Here is a 24377-nt window from a genome sequence, read left to right on the forward strand (position 1 = left end):
CAATCCTACTTCCATAGTGATACTGCCTCGGAAACCCAAGGAGGGGTCGCTATGAGTCGGGGCCGACTCGATGGCAAAACAACAACAACAACAACATGACAAACTAACAGATGATGGTGGTAAAGTAACATTATGATAATATTAATAACTGGATGACATAGAAGATGTGAAGAGATGGCTACGGTTGAAGATGATGGGCCTGGTGTTGCAAAGATTCTTGGACCTAATGCTGGAGAGTTAAGATTCGATTCTGTGCTGGAAAGGGAGTTTTAGTACTTGAGTCAATTTCTTGAAGTAGGTATCAAGGGAGATTTGTACAGAGCTTTTCTTTTTCTCATCATAAATAGCCTTGTTGCAGCAAAGGCCCTTAATATTTCTATAGTAAACTTTAGTGAACCTTTCTGTATTAGGATCTTGCTCCTCTCACTTTGTGATCCCTGCTTCAATGAGATGAAAGGCTTCAACTAACCTTTTCATCAAAAACGTTTTTGGTTCTGGAGTTTTTAGGTCCTGTCTTCTTCCTCACATGCTGTCATCTGCTGCTCTAGTGCCATACAATCTTCATTGGTTAGTTCTTCAGCATGGGAGTTGAGTAACTCTATGACATCACACTGATGGCTAAATTCAGTTCATTACCAGTATCAATCACAGCTTGCCTGGCTTTGGTGATGTTCTCCGCTGTAAGCTTTGAAAAGCATGCATGAACTCGGGAGTACAATTTGTTCCACAACACTTTAATATTTGACTACCTCAGTTGGTCTTAAGAATCAGCAATATTTTTATCTCGTCATAGATGTTACAATCCGTGCAGAACTTCCTTAAGCTCATCACATCATCTTGGGGAACCCTGACTGCTTGTGAGAAGGTGTGCCCTAAAGAAGGCTATGACTCCCTGATCCATTGACTGAAATAGCAATGTTGAGGGGTAAAAATTCTACTTTTCCACTGGGGTAAAAGTCATCTAAAGTGCTTGGATGTGTGGATGCAATGTCCAAGCACAAGGAGAAGCATCAAAGGAACTTTGTTGGCCAAGCAATAATGTTCAACAGCAGGGACAAAATGGTTCCAGGTCCAATCTTCAAAAATGACATTTATAACCCAAGCATTTGCATTTGCCTTCCAAATAACAGGAAGACATGCCTTAATGATACAGTGAAATGCCCTTGGATTTAGTGAGTGATACACAAGCAAAGGCTTGAGCTTGAAATTCCCAGATATGTTACCTTCAAACAATAATATTAGCCTATCCTTTGATGCATTATGCCCTGGTACATTTTTTCCCTCTTTTGAAATGTGGGTGCTTTCAGACTTTCCCCCTCCCCCCAAAAAATAAGCCAGTGTTCTTTACATTGAATATTTTACCTGTCAGATAACCCCCTCCTTGTTTTAGGCTGAGTTCTCTGGAGAAGCAAAACTAGTGACATGTGTATGTATGTGTGTGTGTACATACATAGAGAGATTTATCTCAAGGAAATGCCTCACGTAGTTCTGGAGACTTCTCCCAAGTCCATGGATCAGACTCCTCCTAATTCATGTGGTTGGCAGGAGCTGATCAACACACAATTGACAGGTCAGGTGAAAGACTGTTGGCTCACAGGACTGTGGAAGCTGATGAATCCCAGTATCTGCAAGTCAGATGGCAGGCTACTTGCCCGCAGGGCTGCAGAAGCTGGTGAATCCCAGACTCTACAGGTCAGATAATAGACTGCTAGCTCAAGTCACAAGAATAGGAGGTCAGATGATGATGAGTTGGATGCAGGATCCACAGCAAGAGAGAGTTTTGCCAGAGCATCCAATATATATTGGAGCAGGCCACACACTCAAGGAAGTGCCCCTTGTATCAGATACATGAGTAAAGGGGATACTTGAGTAAGGTGTGACTTGAGGAAGGGTAGTGAACTTGAATAAGGGTGTGATTTGAGTAAGTGTGGTAACTTGATTAAGGGTGTGATTCAAGATATACCCCACATTGATCCTGCCTCATTAACATACAGAGTTCAGGATTTAGAACACATAAAGTGGAGGATAATGACAAATATCACAAAATGGAGGATAATTAGATCAAAAATGGAGGATACTTTCATAATACTGGGAATCATGGCCTAGCCAAATTGATATATAACATTAACCATCACATTCATTTTTTTTTTCAACATTTCAGGAAAATTACTTGTAGCACTTACATCAGCACTCTTGCTACATATAGTACTTTAATATTATGTAAATTTGCCCTCACTTTGAAAAGACGGAACTAACCTCTACTTACAACAAATTCTTCATCACCTTTGCTTGCTACACATTGAGGTTTTACATCACTGCCTTAAGCCTTTTCTTGTACTAAAGGAGCTCTGGTAGTGTAATGCCTAAGGCACTTGACTGCTAACCAGAAGCCTGGCGGTTCAAACCCACCAGCCACTCCTGGAAGGAAGGTTGGGAAATCTACTTCTTTAGTGATACCACCTCAGAAACCCAAGGAGGGGTCGCTATGAGTTGGGTCTGACTCGACAGCACGTGACAACAACAAAGGAGGGCTAATAGGCATAGGTGCTGATTTTGATCGTCTAGCCAAATTATCAGTAGCCTTTCCATTTCAATAATGAAACTGCCATGTTGCTTAGTAATAATTGTAGATATCATCAGCGCAGAGCATTTCACAAGCTCCATGAGTCTCACTTTAGCGAGTGTAGTCTAACATTTTTCCAATGACTAATAGCGTTTCATCTCTTTCTGACCACTTTTTTTATTTCTACTTTATTGTCAGTTGTGATTGTTTTCCTTTTTTTTTTTTTTTTTGATACATTATCAAAACTTGCATCAGATTTATGCTTTGGAGGCATGATTACAAGGATAAATAAGAGGAAAATTCAAAACAGATAAAGTTACACACAACACAGTGTTAATGTCAGTGTGATGTAACTTATAAAAAGTGGATGGTTTTCTCCTTCCTTGAGCCAGTGAACAATTGAAGCTGCAGTGTTTTCATGAGCATCACAAATTAGTGTATGTGTTCCTTATTATGAGCCATTGCATTTAACTCAAATTTTTAATACAATAGGCTTTATAGTAGTCCATTCTTAAGTACAAGTTGTCCATAAATTGGATGTTCTTAACTTGGGGACTTACCATACTTCAAATGACTAGAAATACAAAAGATTTCTTCTCCAGAACTGCCCTAGAATAATAATCCCTTACTTTAAAAAAAATAATAATAATATTGTTTGAGGTGAAAGCTTACACAGCAAATTAAAGCTCTCTTTTAATTCTTTTTATACAAATTGTTCCATGCCATTGGCTTTAGTTTTTACAGTGTGTCAGTGTGAAAGATTGCATTGTCTCCCCAAAAAAATAGGTATTTTAAATCCTAACCACTATGCCTGTGGTTGGGAGCTCTGGTGGTGTAGTGCCTGAGGCATTTGACTGCTAAGCAGAAGGCTAGTGGTTCAAATCCACCAGCCACTCCTTGGAAGAAAGATTGGGCAATCTACTTCCATAAAATACTGCCTTGGAAACCCAAGGAGGGGTCGCTATGAGTCATAACTGACTTGATGGCAGTGAGTTTGGTTTTGATTTTTATGCCTGTGGTTATAATCCCATTTGGGAATGGGTTGTCTTTGTTATGTTAATGAGGCACGATTAGTGTAGGTTGTGTCTCAAATCTCACTTTTTGGATCTGGAAGAGATTAAGCCAACAAGAGCAGAGGTGGAGTAAGATAGAGACCAAGACACATGGAGATCTCCAAGGAACCAGGAAGCAGAAGCTAAAGAGATAAGGATATTCCTTCAGAGCTGACTGAGAGAAATCCTTCCCTTAGAGCCAGCACCCTGAAATTTGGACTTTTAGTCTCCAAACTGTGAGAAAAAAAAAAATTCTGGTTGTTAAAGCCATCCACTTATGGTATTTCTGTTGTAGTAGCACTGGATAACTAAGACAGTCAACATATTCATTATTTCCATTGTTTATTTTGTTGACATTGATCTAGCATTCCTACCCCTCCTTGACTTCTCATCTTTGCTTTTGGGTAAGTGTTCACCATTTGGTCTCATATAGTTAACTGGTTAAGGGAACACATTACTCATGAATGATAATGAACTGCAGAACTAGCTTTAATTCCAAGTTCAAAAGGTACCTTAGGGAGTTATGCAAATTGACTAAATTTTGCTCTCAAGGGGTTCCTCTTGTCTCTATTGATCCAGTAGGCCATCCTTAGGAATTTGAGTTCTATGTTTTTCTCCCATTCTATTCAAGACCTTCTATTGTGTCCCTGGTTAGGTAGTCATAGTCAGGCACCATCTACTTCTTTCTCGTCTCACGTTAGAAAACACTAGATAGTTTCTTCTTTGAGCTTTTGATTTCCTTTCTCTTTTGCTCCATAGGAGACCAATAGTTGTATCTTAGATGGGTATTCACAAGCTTTTAAGACACCAGCCACTGCTCACCAAACTAGGATTTAGAACATTAGCTCTGTAAACTGTTATGCCAGTTGACTAAGTTGTGCTCTGAAACTATTAATTTCTTACCTTTTCATAGCTCTTTACACTCTGAAAAACCTTCACTACATATTACATCTTTATTACAGCCATCTCACATTAGACTGTAGTCCTTTATTTACATACCATATCACTGATACAAAGGACAAAGGTACCTAGCACAATATTTGGCCCATAAAATCACTTAATAAATGTTGAATGAATGACTACACTGTGTCATTATGTATTAAAAACCACCTCCAGTGCTAGGCAAGCCAGATGTTATAATACACAGTTTTTAGTTTTTTTAAAAAAATGTTAAGATCTTTCCTCCCCTTTGCAGAGGTGCTGATGTGCCCCACAACCAGAGGAGGAATAGATGGTAAGGGGAGATTCTGCCTGAGGGCCAGGATGTGGGGTGGAGGAGAGCAGGCACTTGGGAGGTTGGTGCCCTATTGAGGATAAAGGGTGTTAGATGTTAGGTTCCAAACATGGGTTTTGGAAGGCTAGAATGTTTGTAGCAGCAGTATTCACCACAGCCAAAAACAGAAACAACATCATCAACAGATTGTGGCACATACATACAAAAGGAGTATTATTCAGCTCTAAAAAGATATTAAGTCATGATACATGCTACAACATGGATGAACCTTGGAATAAGTCAATGAAATAAGTGAGACAAAAGATCACAGTTTGTGTGATCCCATTTATAAGAATGCCCAGAATAGTCCAATTCATAGAGACCAAAATTAGATGAGTGGTTGCCGTCGGCTGAGTGAGGATAGAATAGGGACAATGGGTGTTTCCATTTGGTGAGATGAAAATGTTCTAGAATTAGAAAATGATGATGTGGTAAATATATTAAAAACCACTGAACCTTTACACTTTAAAAGGATGAAATTTATGTTGTGGATTGCATCTCAATTTTAAAGCCAATGAAACAGGCAGCAAAAATTTATTTGGGAAAATATTAAAATCAAGATGAACTAACATGTCTGTGGACACGCGAAGGTAGATTTAAACCCAAGATTCTAGGTTTCCCATAGGTTCAGTGGGATGGCAGATGAGGGGGATGGCTGCCTTATTCTTTTTTGGCCTGTGCTAGTGTGGCTCATGTAACACAAAGCTGGTTTTCTACAAAGCTGTGTTAAAAATTACATTCCCTGTTGGACTAGTATCCAGCAGCTATTCCAACAGCAAACTGGATCTCAGGTGTAAAAGGGGTTGATATCAAATTGCCAGCATTCTCACAGCTGTTTTTCTATCATAAATACAAGGAAACTTCTTGAATGTAGACTCCATGCATATGGCAAGCAGCTGCATAAACACCCATTTGAACCACTGCCTAGCATTCCTGAAGCTGAGCTTAAAACAGGCTTCCAATGGAAGGCTGAAAGACTCCAGGGGGTTGCAACTCCATGTGCAGAATGGGGCACAGAAGGGTGAATCCATTCCACCTGCCTACTTGCTCAGCTGTGTCATAATTTTCACAATGACACTGGGAAGAAATGGTGTTATTCTGGCTTTTTAAAAAACATACAGACTAGTAGTGTTTAGGGAGCTCTGGTGGCATAGTGCCTAAGGCATTTGACTGCTAACCTGAAGGCTGGTAGTTCAAACCCACCAGCCACTCCTCAGAAGAAAGGTTGGGGAATCTACTTCCGTAGTGATACTGTAAATCGAAATTGACTCGACAGCAGTGAGTAGTGTTTATGTTGCAGGGGCTCTGTGGGGTATGAATGTTAGGAGGCCTGAATCATAACTCAGACTGCAAGGATTGGCCCCAGGGTCCCAGCCTTCCGGCCTCCCTGAAAGCCTGAACAAGGCACTTAGTTTCTCTGGGCCTTAGTTTTATTGGTGGCAAAACATGAAATGTCGAAGTATTTTCCAGATTAGGTTTATAATTTTCCCATTAACCTTTTTATGTAACTTTTTCATGGAAACTATTCTATAATATATTGTGCATATCCCTGTCTCATCAGAATGAGCTGACTTTAACTCTCTTGGTGCTTCAGTGTTCAACAGACGTTGAAATGTGCAGATCTTAACCTCAATCCATGTTGCATTCAGTTACATTTTTCTCAACTTTTGTTTTCTCCCTCAAAGCTGTCTACACAGTTCTGTTAAGGAGACCCATCTTTTCTACTTGTAATGATCAGTAAGGTAATCATGAACAGTCTGTCATCTCTATGTTGCCTATTTGGCTGTTCACCAGCCTTTAATTGCTTCCTTTTTATTCTCAACTGTGTTCTGAGCATTTGAGGTTACTAGATGAGTAAATGAAATGGGACAAAAGGAGCAACAGTATAACATAGAAAAGGACACTTAACTTTCCCACAATCCCAAAAGTTCTCCAGAAGCATTCAGTGAATGCCTGGCTTCTTCCCAGTGTGTGCATTACTTTTTTATTTTTAATTTTGAAAACAAAAATAAGGACATTTTTAATTTTTTGTGAAAGCACGTAGTCTGAACCCTCCCTTTGCTCATGAGGAAAAGAGTTGGAAGCTGTGCAACTCTCTCCTTTGTGCTCAGAGGGCTGCATGCGGCCCCACAATCTTCCCCCTCCCCAGAGCCCACAGCTGCAGTGCCTAGACTCCAAGCTGTCTGGGCTGAGCGCCATATGGCCATTGATCGAAGCCTGGACATGCACAGGGCTGGTGCGCCCAACTGCCACGTACACATGCTGTTCCTTCACATGCTTCCTGTTTGTCATTAATTTAGACAGACTTGAGGTTTAAAAATCAACCAGTACTTTCCACTTACAACACTTAAGTATATATTTTCTTGCAAAATTTGTTTTGCTGAATTAGTAGTTCCATTTCTCTCTAAGTACTAGCTCACAGTGTTTGGTTTGGAATGCTTTTATATTTGGATGTGTTTCGTTCCATCACAGTGTTTCTTTTTCTCTCAGTGTAACGGGAGCGCTGACCTCACATGGGGAACACACTAACCGCTGTGTAAGGCTGGTGCTTGACAAACAGCAACATCTTTGTCCGCACTAGACCTCATTTGCCAGGAGCTAAATTTGGTTTAATCCAGCAAGCTTTCTTCCTCTGAATGCCTAGCAGGCTCTGCCGACCCTCACAGTTTAGCCTTGTAACCCCTGCCTGGGGGATCCCAATTAGTTATTAAGCTGGAAATGTTTTTAGATTAAGCTTAAGGATGCTGTACTGTCCTTTGTTACAAACATCAGACCTCTAAGCAAATAGCAATTCAGTAAAAGATGGAGTTCAGAAGCAGAGCTGTGGGGGGCAGCAATGGTTCTGATTCTGGATGAGGTGGGTGTGAGAATGGTTCGGGACCTTGGTTTGACTGAAGCAACCCCTCCAAATTTCTGCCTCTACACCAGTCACTGTAAAAGGAAAATGCATATTTCAGAATCTCTCTGTAGAGACCTTGTAATCCATCCTCAAGAAAGCAAAGAAAAGCATGTTTTCTAAACCAGGAGAAGACAGCCTTCATGTTCTTTTAGTGTGATTGTGCAGTCTCTGTTCCTAGAAGTGTTACCATTGTTATGCTCTAACAGTTGAGGCTAACTTAAGTTGCCAGTTCTGGTAGGCTGTATGTCCCTAGGTCCTGCAGTGAATAATACAAATAACTTATTTCCAAAATGACGTGGAAGAAGGAGGGAGCCCCTACTTTATCATTGCAAGCCTAGGAATTTGTGAAATTCAATTTTATTTTTCGGGTTTTAGAGCAAATACTTTTGAGATCTCCTCCTAAAGTTCCAAAGTATGGGGCTTTCAGACAGTTGCTCCCTGAAATCATATTATCCACAAAAAACAGTTATTGCACCCTCACTGGGAGCCAGGCACTGTGCCACAATGTGCAGATGTGAGCTGACTTCAGGAAGTCCCATTCTATGCCAGGTGCAGCATGCTGGGCAGGAGCCTGTCTGCCTGAGGATCACACATGAGGCATCAGAGTCACCTTTGGAAGGTGGGTAGGCCATAAATGGCATGTAACAGAGAGACAGTGTGAGGATGGGCAGGGCATGAGCATCCACTGTGGCTAGAAGAGCCCAAAGTCCTTATAGAGGCTTCATTTGAAAGGCTTGTGAGGTTAAAGGCATAAATCCTATTTTCAAACGTTCAGTGAGAAAAATAATAACTTGACAGTGGAGACACCTGGAAGCCAGCACCTCAACCAGTGATCAAGGTTATCACCACCAGTGGTGAGTCAAGTTGATACCATATGCTCCAACATGTGAGAAGGCACCTTACCTATCTCTGGCATCTTCCTTCCAACAGCCAATCACCTCAGTCTAATCATGAGAGAACATCAGACACACCCAAACTGAGGGATGTGCTACAAAATACATCCAAGGTGCCTTAAAACTATCAAGGTCATAGAAAACAAGGAGAGATTGAGGAACTCTCAGATTAGAGGTGACTAAGAGATAGCAAATGCAGCATGGGCTCCTGGGCAGGGTCCTGGGACACAGATGGGAATCAAGAGAAATCAGAGTAAAGCCTGGAGCTAAGAGCATGCAGTGGTGCAGGTGTCCTGGTTTGAGAAAGGTGTCACAGTATATAAGATGTTGATTATTAGGGGGAGTTAGGTGATAAGTACTCTTGTACTATCTTGGCAACTTATCTGTAAATCTAAACTTATTTCAATAAAAAATTTATTTATTCATTAAAGTCCAGTAGCTGTTGTAAGGATACTAGAGGAGATGGTGCTGGTAGTGGAAAGGTCCCAAGCCCAGTGATGTGAGGGGGTGAGGAGACAGGAAGCACCAGCAAAGCCATTGGCAGCAGGACAGAGGACTGCAGGCAGTGTCAATACAGCCTTTCAGAGTAGTGCAAGATGCCTATGTATAAGATGGCACATATAAAACAAAGAATTTAAGAGAAAATATGAAAAACACTTCAAACATGTTTTTCCCTCATTTTCACTTGATTATAGTGAATAGTGTCTGGCCTGTTCTTCTCCAGCAGCCCATGCTCATATTACCCAGAATATGAGCAGAGCTGAGGGACACAGCACCAAAGCCCCAGGCCCTACAGCTACTACTTCAATTTCATGTCCTTCCCTGCCAGAGTTCTGTGTAACCATTTCTTCTTCTCATACAGGAAAAATATCCAGATGTTGTGCAACTCCCTGAAGGCACCGCCTCTAGCTGCATGGGAATCCAGAGCCCCAGCTGGCCTGGGTAAGTCCATGGCAGGCAGGCTGGGCAATCATGGCGGCCCACCACACCAGGACTCAGTGACCCAGAATAACAGCGGCTCCTGACTGAACTTGGGCATCTGTTGGAAAACAGTTGCCTCCATTTTCTCTGACTCTCTCCTCTGGCTCCCATGCTGGCCACTGCTCCACTCAAAATGCAGGCTATGTCAGGATCCAGTTACTGAGGCTTCCAGGCTCTCCTGCTCTGGGTGGTGGTAGGCATCTCCTCTCTTCCCCTAGCAGAGACAGATAAGGGGCATGCATATAGTTTGATCTCTTAATCATATTTCAAAATGCTCTTTAAAATGTATTTTACCTCTTACAGATTTGAATTAGTAATCGTTTGGAGGATACAAATAGATGATGAAGGGAAGGTTTTGCCAAAGCTGGATCTTTTAACCAAAATCCCACTGGAAGGTAATCTGAAATTGTACATAAGACACTTTGTTTAGATGGTTTTAGCTAATTTCTGAATATGCTAGATAAAGCCTCCTACTTCTTTCATCTAGTTTTACATAGCAAGAATCAAAAGATGAAAATAATACAATTTTTACGTATTTTTAAAATATCTTTATCATCAATTAAAAAAAAATATATATATATATTTTATCAATAATCATGCAAAAATCATGAGAAAGGGGTTTACCCCTCAAATGCCTTCTTAGGCTGAATGTATGAAGGGAATATTCTATCATCTTTGCTTCCTCTTTCTTACCCCTGACCCCACCCCCCTCCTCAGAGCTTCTCATTCCAAGTGGCTAGGCAGGGAAAATGTTGACTCAAGTTTGGTGAAGGCTTTTGGTGAGGCTCAATACCAGGAGTGAAAATACAAAGCTAGAAGCCGGTCACTATGAAGTTTCTTACCTGGTTTATGTTTTCTTTCTAGCCCTGGAGCTGGATAAGAAGAAAATCATAGAAAGTGCTCCACTCAGCTTCCAGACCCTGCTACGAGTGGTTGGAATTGAAGCTTCTCTAGAAACCCTGATAAAATTATTTTTCAACACAAAAGAATGACTAGCTCACAAACACTAAACACTTACGAAGTAAGATTCTGCACTCAGTAGTTTATAATTTTATTGAATATAAACATTTGCTATCTTCTACTTAGAAATCATACCCTTAAAACATGCTATCTAGGCAATATGGCACATTATACACACACACACACACACACACACACACAGTCTAAAAGGTTTCTTGTATAGATACACATATATGTAGTCATGTGAAAAATAAATACAGCTATTTAAATACAAAATGCCAAATACAAGTAACGTGTAGTATTTTAAAAAATAAGCTTAACATTTGAATCAGTGTACCAACAGGACTGTACATCCTTACATATGCCTGGAGAGAATTTTGCAGTATTTTGCATGAGTCTGGGAGCTATGGTGGCAGTGCCAGAATCCTGGGTGGGGTTCTTGCAGGCAACATACTCTGCTTCCTGAGGGGAAACACTGGCCATTTCAGGCCTTGGGTTGTACCAGAGATCCTGGGCTATACTCTCACCTCCACTCTTCTTCAGTTGGAAAGTGGCAGTTGGGGCATTCACAGCATCCCTCAGCATATCCCCTGACATTCACTTTTCTTGGTCTTCACACGAAGTGGGACTGCTAGCTTTAAAAGAACACAGTGAGACTGCCTGTTCCTTCTCCAGCTGCTTCACCACTCGGACGACCTGCTCCCATTTCACAGGGCCTAGTGCTGCTACTGCCTGACAGCTCTGAAAGTGCTATAATAATCTATGACTGCAGTAAGCATCTCCACTTTTTCCATTTGCAGTGTTGTTGTTGTTGTTGTTGTTGTTGTTATGTGCCGTCGAGTCGGCCCCGACTCATAGTGACCCCTCCTTGGGTTCCCGAGGCAGTATCACTACGGAAGTAGGATTGCCCAACCTTCCTTCCGAGGAGTGGCTGGTGGGTTTGAACCGCCAGCCTTCTGGTTAGCAGTCAAGTGCTTTAGCCACTATGCTACCAGAGCTCCCTTGCAATGTTGTTAGAACCAATAAAAATGTACATTTTTATTGGTTCTTGCAATGTTGTTAGAACCAATAAAAATGTACTGTTTCAAACTCAAGAATATCAGAGACAGGAAAGGAGCCCTCAAGCTAGAGTCTGAGCTGTGCTACTACCTGCAGAAACAGGCAAAGCCTGGACCACCCCTGGCAGGACATGAGCCAGCCTCCCTCCACCCTCACCCCTAAGACATAAGTGCACATCTGTTGTGGGCAAGGCTTCCATCCCAGAAAGGCTATGGGCCCAGACACAGCAAATGGCCGGGCAGCAGGGGACAAGGCACCCTTTGAAGGGGTCAAATTTTATCTAGTTTCTCTTTTTCCCCAAAAGAGAGGGGATATGTTTTAATACTGTTCAGTCCTGCTAGGAAGTGAGCCTGCATGAGGCAGTTACTTGCACAGGTGACAGGATGACATCCCAAGCTCTGGTCAGAGGCTCCTGGGAGGGCATGGGAACAGCCCACCCAAGCCCAAGGGCACACCATGCTACCACTGCACAGGTTCTTTCTGTACAACCCATGGCAGCTAGGTTATCCCTTGGCCCTAGCCAATATCATGGACAACCTCAGGTGAAAAAATTATAAATGAAACATGCAGAAATCTGCAGCCATTTTCCTCCATGTTTTAGTCTGGGTTCTCTAAGAGGAGCAAAACCAGTGAAACATATATTTAAATACATATATAGAGAGAGATTTACTACAAGGAAATGGCTCACACAACTGTGGAGGCTAGAAGGTCCCAAATCTATGGGTCAGGCAGCAGGCTGGAGATCTCTGCTGGCTCATGGGTTGCAGGGGCTGACAAACCCCAAATCTGCAGGTAGGTCAGGTAACAAGCTGGAGACATCTGTTTGCTCAAGTAATTGTAGTGGTTGGTGAATCCAAAATGTGCAGATCAGGCAGCAGACATATATCCCAAGAATCAGAGGCCATGTGACAAGAACTGTGCAAGGTTGAGAGAGAGAGTATGTAAGCTTTGGCTGAACATCTATTTATGTACTAGAGACAGGCCACACCCCTAAGAAACTCCTCTTTCAACTGATTGGCTGATCACATCAGATCACATCATTGAAGGTGATTACATTGTATTACATACAGTCCAGTGTCTGCCAAACCACTTAGAATTACCAAGCTGACATAACATTAACCATCACACTCCATTATCTCCAGAGCTTTGAGTCACCCTTCCCATGACTTCAGCACAGACCTTCTCCAATCACCAGGCCTGACTCCCTTACGGGACAGTGCACTAGATTCGTATGTCATGTGAGGCTGGAGGAAGAGAACAGTGAAACATCTATTTCTGAGAGTAGGATGAAGAAAAAAGTAAATATTAGGATAGAATAGCACAACAAATTCTAGAAGAACTGGCTTAGTTCAAACAAGTATAATTCTCAAGTTATCACAAAATTGCCCACAAAAATTTACAATCAGCAAAATATTTTCCATGTAGCATTTTCATACATTTCTGTGGTTTTACTAATATAGTATTTTGTTACAAGAAGCCTTCATTAGTCCCTCAAAATGATGATATAATCAGTTTGTACAACCTACCATAGAAAAAAACTGATTCCAAGACCCCAACAGAGTTTCATAGCAGCTGAGCACACACTGGTGACTATAAACAGGGCTGCTGGGTGCCGCCAAGGGAACTCACCTTCCCACCAGCCCAGCATGGAGAGAGGCCCACAACAAAACCAGAGGGAGGAAAGGAAACACATCAGAATGCTCAGAAAAGACAATTATGTCAGGAGCCCGCACCCTTGGACACTTGCCTAACCTGCCCAGCCGGCTCACCAGTCCCCAGCAGCTCCAGCCAATTACATCTCTGCTTCCACCTTCTACAGCAGCAATTTCAGGTGGGAAAGAATATACCATTGCTCTCCCTAATGTTCAGCCAAAAAAAAGTAAATGCCCAATGGAGTGGTATCCCTCAATGAGAGTCCTTGCATTCTCTGTTGGTCCAAGCAGTCACCACATGGGCTCCCACCTCACTTCCACAGGGACCCTGAGTCTGAGCCACTCACACTGCAGCAGCCCCATCAGACACAACTCATACTCTGCAGCAGTGGATGGCTCGCACTTAAGAAACAACCATGTGGCTTGGCTGAGAAGTTCCAGTAGTATCCATGTGTTTTTAAACATCCAGAAAGTATAAGATGTATGTGATGACTCAAGTTTTCTATGTTAGGAGTATAGTGGTAGGAGACCCAAGGTTTGGGTCTCAATAATAAGGCTTTTTGCATTAAAGAATTAGATGTGAGCCCTGGTTGAGAATGAAAAATAACCCAGAATGTCTTCACAGGGCTTTTTGCAGAAACTTCTGTTTTAAAAATATAAAAGGCCTTCCTGGAAAACAGCATACTGCTGGGCTCAGGTCAATACATTCCTTCTGGAAGACTTTTCTAGTGCTATTCAATTCTGTGTCTATAAGAAGCAGCCACACTTCAACAAAGGTCAAAGCAAAAACATTCACAGCCAAAAGTCATCCAACACAACAGAAAATAGCTCTATCATTAGCCTTCACATTCTATGTTTGAGTTCCAAAGACACTGCATGAGAAATTTAGACTTTGTGGAGAAGAAGTGTGCAATCCTCAATTTCCTTGAATCTGGGTGGTGTGGCAGCTGCAGTATCCATGGCACGCATAGCCTTTGAGTAGTAGCTGACGATCTTGCCATCCAATGTATACTGGTGAGGAATACTCTCGTAGGGCTTGAGGTCAAGGTCCAGCACAGACACTGAGAAGGCAAGGCGGGATTTCGACGAAGGGACGATAGGTCTTTGACCAGGGCTGGAAATATAAAATGCAATGTTGAGACTACACACACCCTCCATGTCATGAGCACCAGCTCACAGAAGCAGCCATGCTGGGCATAGCACTGTGTCAGCTGGTGGTGGGCATATGTGCAGGAGAGCTTCACCAGCACCCACTGCAACAGACCTGGATTCGACAAAAAGAGAGGATTAATGGACTGACAAAGGTAGGAAAGCAGTTATGTAGGATATGTATTTGATATTCTCCATGTTCCAGTGGTATAATTGAACATTGAGCCAGTTGCTTTACCATGAGCCAAGTATACAGAGCAAAGAACAAGGAAAATATAGGTCTGGCTATACAACTGCCTGAGATAGACAAAATAGCCTAAAAACAGACATCTCTTTATGTGTCTTTTCCATGTCTGGAAAGAAACTTTAGTTTCCTTCATGCTTTTCACATGTGAAGAAAGAAATCTGGTTTTATATTTTATTTCTCAAATCTACAATGCTTTATATTTTGTTTCTTAAGACATGTTTATGTGTGTGTATTCAGAATACTCATTTACTTATAACAAAATACTAACAATTACTTTTGCTTAAAAATACATTGAATACTCTGAATCTTTAAGCTTGCTCTCCTCTCCTAGTGCCTTGCACAAAGTAAGTGTTCAAATGAGTGCCTAAATAGAAACTTAGGTTAACCCATAAGAAGTATTCCAGTATCACAGCTTCTCTATACTCACTACTCTTAGATTTAGCAACCATCATTAAAAAACAAAACAAAACAAAAACCCACCAATTTTGAAAGGTTCTGCCTAGGTGTGGGAAGGGGATCACTAAATTTTCATGGTCATGACACTAATCAAAGGCTCAGAAATTCAGTGTAAATAGCAAACTCCTGCTCCAGAATCCTATTTATAGAGAAAACAAAATCACTGGTTTAGTTACTCTCTCCCAAAGAGCTGTTGTTGTTGTTATGTGCTGTCGAGTCGGACCCAACTCATAGCGACCCCTCCTTGGGTTGCTGAGGCAGTATCACTACAGAAGTAGATTGCCCCATCTTCCTTCCAAGGAGTGGTTGGTGAATAATAAAACCCAACCAAACCTACTTCCCATTCCAACTCATAGTGACCCTATAAGACAGAGTAGAACTGCCCTGAAGGGTTTCCAAGGTTGTAAATCTTTACAGAAGTAGAAGGCCTCATCCTTCTTCTGCAGAATAGCTGGTGGGTTTGAACCACCAACATTTTGATTAGCAGCCCAATACTTTGATCACCTCACCACCAGAGCTACTAGAGAATAATAGTGCATTTATAAATGGAGGAGTTGTATTTTCAAAGCTATCAGGGCCCTGGGCTCATATCCACCAGCTCTGTCTGTAAACACAGAACTCTGCCTGCTGGGTCATGCCCAGAGACCTGCGGTTCCATGCAGTCAACCATGCATGTCACCAGCATTCTACAGCATTGAGGTTTTTAAAGGCCCCACAATTTCTTATGAAAAAACCAACACCTAATAATATGACACTGATACAGACAGGGAGCATGTGTTTAAGAAACAATCCATCTTTCCTGGTAGCAACTGCAGGGAAATCTACTGTCTGGGTGACCGCAAACTCCATGGGAACCAGAGCCCCAGACAGCAGCATGCATCTCTGGCAGTGACAAATGCCTTCCTGGACTCATCCACCCAGGCTCGAAGGCCTAGAGGGATACTAGGGGTCTGGGGTTGCCTCTCTCTTGCCAGCCCAGGTGCTAGAGGGGGCTATGTCTCTATCCATCTCCTCTGAAACTGCCCAAGTAGGAGGGCAACTAGGAGACAAAGCCACCTGGGAATACCAGCTTCAAGGAAGGCTGAGAGACCAAGACTAGCAGCTGGCTGCCTCAGCTGTGTTTGGAAGAGGAAGTCAAGAGGAGCAGCAGGAGTCAAAGCAACAAAGGACACCCCAGCCACTTGTGCCAAAGTTTTATTTCCAAATGGCAGACGTGTTCTGCCAGTGATAGAAGGGGAAATGCAGCTAAGGACAAAACTTGCTTTTTTAAAAACAGCAGAAAGAGCAAAGCAGAGTGGAGACACCTGTTTCAGATGGTGTGATGAGTATAACTGTTAGTGAACTCCAAATGAATATTGTGGGTATAATTTAGTCTCAGGTTTAGTGTTTGACACTGGTCAGTCTCTGCTTTTGCTGTAATGGGGGACAATCTCTTTTTTTGTAAAGAGATTTACAATCATGTAACTTTAACATGGGTAAGAAGCACAGTAGTTTCTCAGCACCCTCGGATCACACTGAGAAGAAAGCCCAGACCAGGCTGCCTACCGGCCACTCCATTGGGCAAGGATAGCAGCAGTAATGCCTTCCCTCAAAGGATCCTTTTCTGGGCATCCTGCTCTCAATGGTGTCACAGGATCCTGTGGCTGCACACAGTCCTCGAGGAAGTAGGCTCACCTGGAGAAGGGCCATCAGAAGCCCAACAGCCTCTGGCTGTCTCTGCTCTCACCCCAGCATGTCCTCTCATACCACCTCCACACCACATCCTCTGGAGACATCTGTGGGCAGCAAGGGGACTGTCTGGGGAAGGAGTTCTGTTCTCTCCACCACCCCCTACAAGATACCACCTATCTCTAGGTAGAAGGCCATTCCTTCACTCTCTCTGTCTCCCTTAGCACCTGGCCCAGGTCAGGCTTTGTATGATATGGTCTCTGAGGTGCCCTGGGTCACAGCCACCAGTCTGTGCTTATACATGGGCACCTGAGCACCCAGCCATCACCCATGCAGCAGAAGGGCTTTCTAATGGCAGATTTTATCCCATTCTGTCCTTAGAGTCCTTTGCAAAATATGGTCCCTCTTTAACTTGGTCATAGGATCCAAAGTTTCTGTATTCTTAAATTCCCCAAAATCTAACATACATGTCTGACTGGCAAAAATTTTCTAATGTAAAGCTTTTATATTCACATTTTAAAACAATTTTAGTATTTCAAGATTAAAACAAACTTAAATCAATGTCTACAGACTGGAAATGCTTTGTATCACACCATCTTTTCTCTGTGTACCCTAGTGCTCCCTGCTGACAGAGCAGCTTGGTGCATTTCTCATTTATCTTGCTGAAGTCATTAAGTATGCTTCTAATGACTTGGGAAAGTTCTAATGGTAAAGTGTTAAGTGGCAAAAACATGATACAAAATTATAAATAAGTAAATAGTGTAACATAATTTAACCATTTCCTTCTTTTTGGACATTTAGATTGTTTTCAAAATTTTTCAAATCAAAATAGTGCTTCAAGGAACCACTCCTGCAGCATCAGACCTTCCAATGATACCAGGACATGATTCCCAGAGGTGGAGTCACTGGGACACAGTCTGAAAGTCAACACTCAGCTGGGTGTACCTTGGAACTCATCTTTTTTACACTGCTGGTGGGATAGGGTGTGTTTTATTTTGTTTTTTAATCTTTCCCAACTTGGTAAAAGCAAAAGAAGTCTGTCATGCCCACAAGGTCACCTGGGCCTTCATATGCCCTGGTCCATCATGTCTGTCCCTGGTTCTGACACCTGCAGGCCACTGGCCATTCTCCTTCATCTTTTCAGAATAAACTCAGGCACTCTCACTTTGTTTCTGTCAAGGAGCAGTCAGATGGAGTGCTCTAGGAGTCACACTTCTGTGCTCCCACCCACAGTCAAAGTCCCCAGCAGCCAAAAACCTTTTTGACTCACACTCCCTGCTCTTCTCCCCTATTTTGGTTCCTGTTGGATGGATGGCTAGGATGCAGTGAAGACTGGAGCCCTGAGCTAAGGATGTCAAGACTGCAGACATCTGAGTATTGACATGACCCACTCAGAGCTCTTTTAGATCCCACCTCCTAGGCTCTGTCTGACCTTTACTGCAACTTTATCTGAGCTCCCTTTCCTAACTATGTCTGATTCAGGAAGGGTGGTAGAAACAAATGTCTTAGAAGTTATCTCCCATCTAACAACACTAACTCAATCCAGCTGAACAACTAATCATAACTAAGTATGGAGATCTACAAAGGTTATGACAGAAGTTTTCAACTAAAGAGAACACCCTTTTTCACATTTTAGTTCTACCCTTTAAGTGTTTCTCAGTATTTCATATAAGAAAGTGGCCAATTCTGGGCCTACCAAGGGATCAGAATTTCCTGGGGATTGCTGAGTTCAAAAGCATTAGGAAAGCAGATGGCCAGTAACCAGCAACAGAGGTCATCTTGACCCAAGACAATATGTAAGATGAGTCACTAGGAAGAATGCAAAATATTTAATAAATACTTTGGTTGGAATTTTGCACCACTAGGTCTCTGGGTGGTACAGTTAGTGCACGTGATTGCTGCTAACTGAAAGGCTAGAGGTTTAAGTCCACCCAAAGGTGCCTTGGAAGAAAAGCCTGGTGATCAGCTTCCAAAAAATCAGCCACTGAAAACTGAATTGGAGCATAGTTCTACTCCGACACATGTTGGGTTGCCATCGACTCATTGGCAACTGGTTGGCTGAAGTTCAGAAAATAATTTAAACAAGATCAATGCTGAAGATGCCATTTAATTACCATTAGAATGGGCTCATCCTTAATTCCAAAAAAGGGGGAGGGGACTAGACAACAATGATAATGTTCAGGCTAATGACAAGGAAGAACTGCTGCAGACACCATCCCCCTCTGGAGAAGAGAAAGCAGAAAAATCTCAGAATGACTGAGATTATGTAAGTATCAAAAAGGCAATGGTTTTTGGACAGCATTACAAGTTAACAGAGCATCTGCCACCTCGGATATTAACCTCTGGGCATACACATGCCTTCAGAGGGCCCCTCCCAAGCCCCATGACCCTGCTGCCATTCTCACCTTTCATCCTGCAAACATGGGGAGAGGGCAATCATGATAGAGCAGTCCTTGGCGGTCATGGCAACACGGTATTGCTGTACCTGCAGAGAAGGAAGAGGTCAGCTGTGTGCTGCACACTCCAATGTAACCAATGTGGGACCCCACAAAATGTCATCTCCAGCCTTCACACTGGTCAAGGCTGAGAACTGGTTTCTTTTACAGAACCCAGGGAAGGGGAAGTTATGGGTACAGTGAACAACGACCAGGGAAGTTCCTGGGCAAGAGGGGCTAAAAAAGTTCCCTCACATAGTCTACCCTAAGAGCACTCTAACCAGCACAGCTCCAGAAGGCTCCCTGCAAAGATCAGTCCACACTTTGACCTCTTCCCTGCAAGAAGCATGTGGATTTCCAATCCCAAACCAGAGTCTGCTTTTAGAGAAAAATCACAGCTTCTCCTTAGATGTGATAAAGACATGCCAGTCAGCCATTTGGCATGCTGGCCACACCAACAGCACTGAACAAGTGTTACTCCACAAGGAGGTTCAGCAAGGAACTGCTCAAACAATGAGATGTCACAGACAACCTCAATGTCCATCAGAAAAAGCCTCTTCAGTATATTAGGTCACACCTACATGCAGCATATTATAAAATTCTACCATTCCTTGTGCTGTGCATGTATTAACTCATTCACTCCTCAGGCAACCCAATGAAGCAGGCACCAAGCACTGTTATCACTCTCACTTTATAAACAAGGAGACCAAAATAGAAAACAACTTGCCCAGTGCCCACTGCTGGAGGGAGTAAGACTGGGACCCATATTCCAGCAGTCTGGCTCTGAAGCCAGGCCCTACACACCAAGCTCCTAGCCCTTGTGGCCTCTGCTTACATTAGGCTGTGCAAGGACAGCCACCTTGTGGTATCTCTTGGGACCAGCACTAGGAGTACTTCCCCCTTTTTTCTTGGGACTTTCATGTGTCATTTTAATTTTCTTTAGGTTGAACAGTTTTCACTTTTACAAAAATAAACTAGTTACAAAAAAAATGGAATCAGGCTTTAAATGTTTATCACTGACCTCAACATTTGTACTGATGAAAGGTCCTAACATCTTACTTCCCTTTTATCCATTCACCCAAACTCAAAACTTTCAACAATGCAGGATACTACAGGAAGAAGTGGGGAGAACCCAAACTGGGTTTTTTTTTAGGGCCACTGACTGGTTCTACCTGGTTTTTTGGGTCCGGAATAACCTTTTACAACAGGAAGAAATCAGAAAGTCCTATGTTTACACTCTTCATTTATGTAAGAAATCAGTTATTTCACATAATACACACAAAAATACAGTCTAAAAGGTTTCTTGTAAATATAAAAATGACATGTATTTAAATATGAAAAACAAAGTATAGAAGAATATTTATTATATCCTTAACATATGATAGGCCTTTGTAAGCAAGACACAAAATCCAAAAGCCATAAAAGAATTTGAATACCTAAAAATGAAAACACTCATACATGATACAGTTAAAATTCAAATGTGTTATGGAAAGAGTCTGTGACCAGCATGATGACATTGGGGAAAGGAAGGACACTGAAATGTGCATATAAGATACAGACAAATACTAGTACATGCACTATACTGTATTACCACTAACATCAAACACCAGGCTATGGATAAATGCATAGACAGGTGAGAAGATCAGGTGGGTGTAGGCAAACAGGAATGTACCCTAGACCAAAGATAGATTTGGCTGAAAGATAATCTCACATATGTACTTGTGATACAAAATTAGCCACATACATTACAGAAGCAACAAAAGACAGAGTTAGAAGAAAGTATGAAAATAAAAAAAATAAAATTCAGAAGTGAAAGAGTACAAGAAAATATTTGCAACATGTAATAGGATCAATATCAAGAATCTGTAAAGTGCTAAAGATCACATTCAAAAAGAAAAACTACCCAAAAAAGAACTGGATCAACAGGCATAACATAATCCACAAACACAATGTTTTATATCCTACTCTGATGAGTAGCAACTGGGGTCTTAAAAGCTTGTGAGCAGCCATCTAAAATACAACTATTGGTCTCTCCCCATCCAGAGCAGAGAAGAGTGAAGAAAATAAAAAACCAAGGAAATAATTAGTCCAAAGGACTAATGGACCACATGAACCCCAGCCTCCACGACCCTCAGACCAGAACTAGATGGTGCCTGGCTACCACTGCTGACTGCTCTGAAAGAATCACAATAGGAGGTCTTGGATAGGGTAGGAGAAAAATGTGGAACAAAACTGAAAATCATAAAAAAGACCAGGCTTACTGTTTTGATAGAGAATAGTGGAATTCCTGAGACTATGGCCCTTAGACACCTTTCAAGCCTAGAATTGAACTCACTCCCATGGCTCAACTTCTGGCCAAATCCACTGCTCGTGAATTGATCCTGACTCAAGGTGACTTTATAGGACAGAGTAGAACAGCACTATAGGGTTTCCAAAGCTGTAAATCTTTATGGAAGCAGACTGGCTCATCTAGGGGTTCAAACCAATGAATGTCTTAACCACTGCACCACCAGAGCTCCTTCAGACAGGCCTTTAAGATGAGCAATAATACTAGGTAGGTACAACCCATCAGAGAGCACAACAGGCTGCTGAACAATGACTCGGCTACATGCAGGGTTGAAGCATGCCATAAAACTAGAGACCATTTCCAAAGCTGCTTCATACATGTGTATGTGTGTGTGTATGTGTGTGTGTATACCAACTACATGAGAGCAAAGGGCAGCATTTGTCCAGGGATAAAGGTAAGAAGGCAGGAAGGAAAAGGAAAGAAGGAAAAAGGGAAAGGGTAAAATAGGGAGGAACCAATTTGTTCTGCAAACTTTTATCCAAATCACAATTAAAAAATTGTATTATAAATAAACAATATTTATTCATCTTAAAAACTAGGCTAAACTGACAAAAAATACTCAAAAGTATATAACTATACTCACAAATATATTGTTGTACACATACTCATTATTCACACAATGTTAAAGAATAATGGGAAATCTTTGAAACATCTCATAACATGGAAAGCAGCTATGCTCGACACTGTAACACCAACACAAAACAACTTATAAAACAGGCAAACCTGGAGGGCATTATGCTGGGTGAAATAAGTCAATCATAAAAGGATAAATATTGCATGAGACCACTATTAGAAAAACCCAAGAAAAAAGTTTATGCACAGAAAGAAACATTCTTTGATGGTTACCAAAGATAGGAGGGGAAAGGAGGGTAAATCACTAACTAGAGAGTAGACATATATTAACAGAGGTGATGGGAAAGGCAATATACAGTAAAGGGGAGGGTGGCATAACATAACCATGGTAAAGGAATCCACTGGGAGATGCACAAGAGTAAAAGACAGCAAAGGTAAATACAGTTTTATACATAATCCTACAATAATGGTAATAATAAACAATATCTATGAGTAGATAGAGGGGCTCTGGTAGCATAGTGGCTAAAGCACTTGACTGCTAACCAGAAGGCTGGCGGTTCAAACCCACCAGCCACTCCTCGGAAGGAAGGTTGGGCAATCCTACTTCCATAGTGATACTGCCTCGGAAACCCAAGGAGGGGTCGCTATGAGTCGGGGCCAACTCGATGGCACATAACAACAACAACAACAACAACATGAGTAGATATATACGTAAACATGCAAGATGAACAGGTGTCAGAAGGCAAATGGAAGTACACACATGAATAAATACAGATTTGGCAGAGGATATTTCTACATATGTATCTGTAATATGCTGTAAATATATCCAAGGACACTGCAGAGTTACAGGGGGCAAAGTTCTGAAAACTTCTTAGCCATAATGAAACATTTTGAAGAAATGATTCATTGAGACTGGAGCCTTAGGGACCACAGTCTCAGGGGACATCTAGGTCAACTGGCATAACTCAGTCCACAAAGACAATATTCCTCTACACTCTACTTTGGTGAGTAGCAACTGGGGTTTTGAAAGCCTGTGAATAGCCATCTGAGATGCAACTATTGGTCTCTCCTTGTTCAGAGCAAAGAATAGTGAAGAAAATCAAAGACTCAAGGAAACAAGTTTGTACTTGTTTGTACTAATGAACCACATGAACCACAACATGTACTACCTAGAAATTAGAAGAACTAGAGAGTACTCTGTTACCACCACCTAGCACTCTGCTCAGGATCTTAATAGAAGGTACTGGACAGAAAGTGAGGGGGGAAGAAAAAGGTAGAACAAAATACAAAAACATAAAGACTAGACTTATGGTCTGACAGAGACTAATGAAACCCCCAAGACTGAGGCTCTTAGACACACTTGAAGCTTGGAACCGAACCCACCTCCAGGGATCAACTTTTAGCCAAACAGGCCTAGAAAGTGAGTAATAACACCAGGGAGGAATGTATTCCTCAGTAAAATTAACCACACGAGACCAAAAGGGTCCAAAAACAAAGCTCAGAAGGCAGGAAGAAGCAGGAAAGAAGGACAAACAGAAATGGGGAAACAACAGAGGAAGTGGGAAGAGTGCTACAATGTTGAAGAGATTGCAGCCAATGCCATGAAACAAATGTGTATAAATTCTTGAATGGAAAACTAATTTGCTCTGTGTGGTAGTTAAGTCTGTTGTCAACTTGGCTGGGCCTGGTTGAGTGACTGGGCAGCTGGTGGTAGTTATTCCTCATGATGAGACTGGCAATCAACTCCATGATGGGATCTACCACAAGCAGCTGAGTAGCTGCTTTAGTGATGTGGTCTGCTTCCCATATATAAGCAGCAGCTTTGGGAATGGTTTCTAGTTTTATGGCACACTTGAACCCTGCATTTAACTGAATCATTGTTCAGCAGCCTGCCACGCTCTGCCAATCTTGGGACTTTCAATGGACTTGAATCAATGGCCTGCTGTGTTATTTGGTAACATTGGGACTGTGCCTTTTCACTTGTCAACCTTGGGTTTGTCAGCCTCAGCAGCCAACAGCTGTCTGAGTGAAGGAAAGCCTACAGCTATAGTGAGCCAGGAGAAACAGGCAGAGCTGAAGCCCAAGGTTGAGGGCTTTCACCCAGCCCCTAGAACCTGGCAATTTGAACTCAGTTAAAACCTCCAAACTGTAAAAGAATAAACTCCTGTTT

General features: G+C 42.0%; 2 protein-coding genes across 2 annotated transcripts in view; one reads left to right on the forward strand and one right to left on the reverse strand.

Annotated features, from left to right (window-relative positions):
• LOC103207414 (centromere protein P) overlaps positions 1–10653 on the forward strand; it is a 617074-nt gene extending 606421 nt beyond the window's left edge. The window contains exons 6-8 of the mRNA XM_042782559.1: positions 9543–9622; positions 9965–10056; positions 10526–10653. Coding sequence (XP_042638493.1) covers positions 9543–9622; positions 9965–10056; positions 10526–10653 — 300 coding nt within the window. The remainder of the gene's footprint in view (positions 1–9542; positions 9623–9964; positions 10057–10525) is intronic.
• A 3564-nt stretch (positions 10654–14217) lies between these two features.
• IPPK (inositol-pentakisphosphate 2-kinase) overlaps positions 14218–24377 on the reverse strand; it is a 105156-nt gene continuing 94996 nt past the window's right edge. The window contains exons 12-13 of the mRNA XM_007953012.2: positions 19258–19337; positions 14218–14446 (exon numbers count right to left, since the gene is read on the reverse strand). Coding sequence (XP_007951203.1) covers positions 14218–14446; positions 19258–19337 — 309 coding nt within the window. The remainder of the gene's footprint in view (positions 14447–19257; positions 19338–24377) is intronic.

Source organism: Orycteropus afer, unplaced genomic scaffold (assembly GCF_000298275.1).
Source record: "Orycteropus afer afer isolate SDZICR_OR568_19922 unplaced genomic scaffold, OryAfe1.0 scaffold00368, whole genome shotgun sequence".
NCBI classification, from domain to species: Eukaryota; Metazoa; Chordata; class Mammalia; order Tubulidentata; family Orycteropodidae; genus Orycteropus; species Orycteropus afer.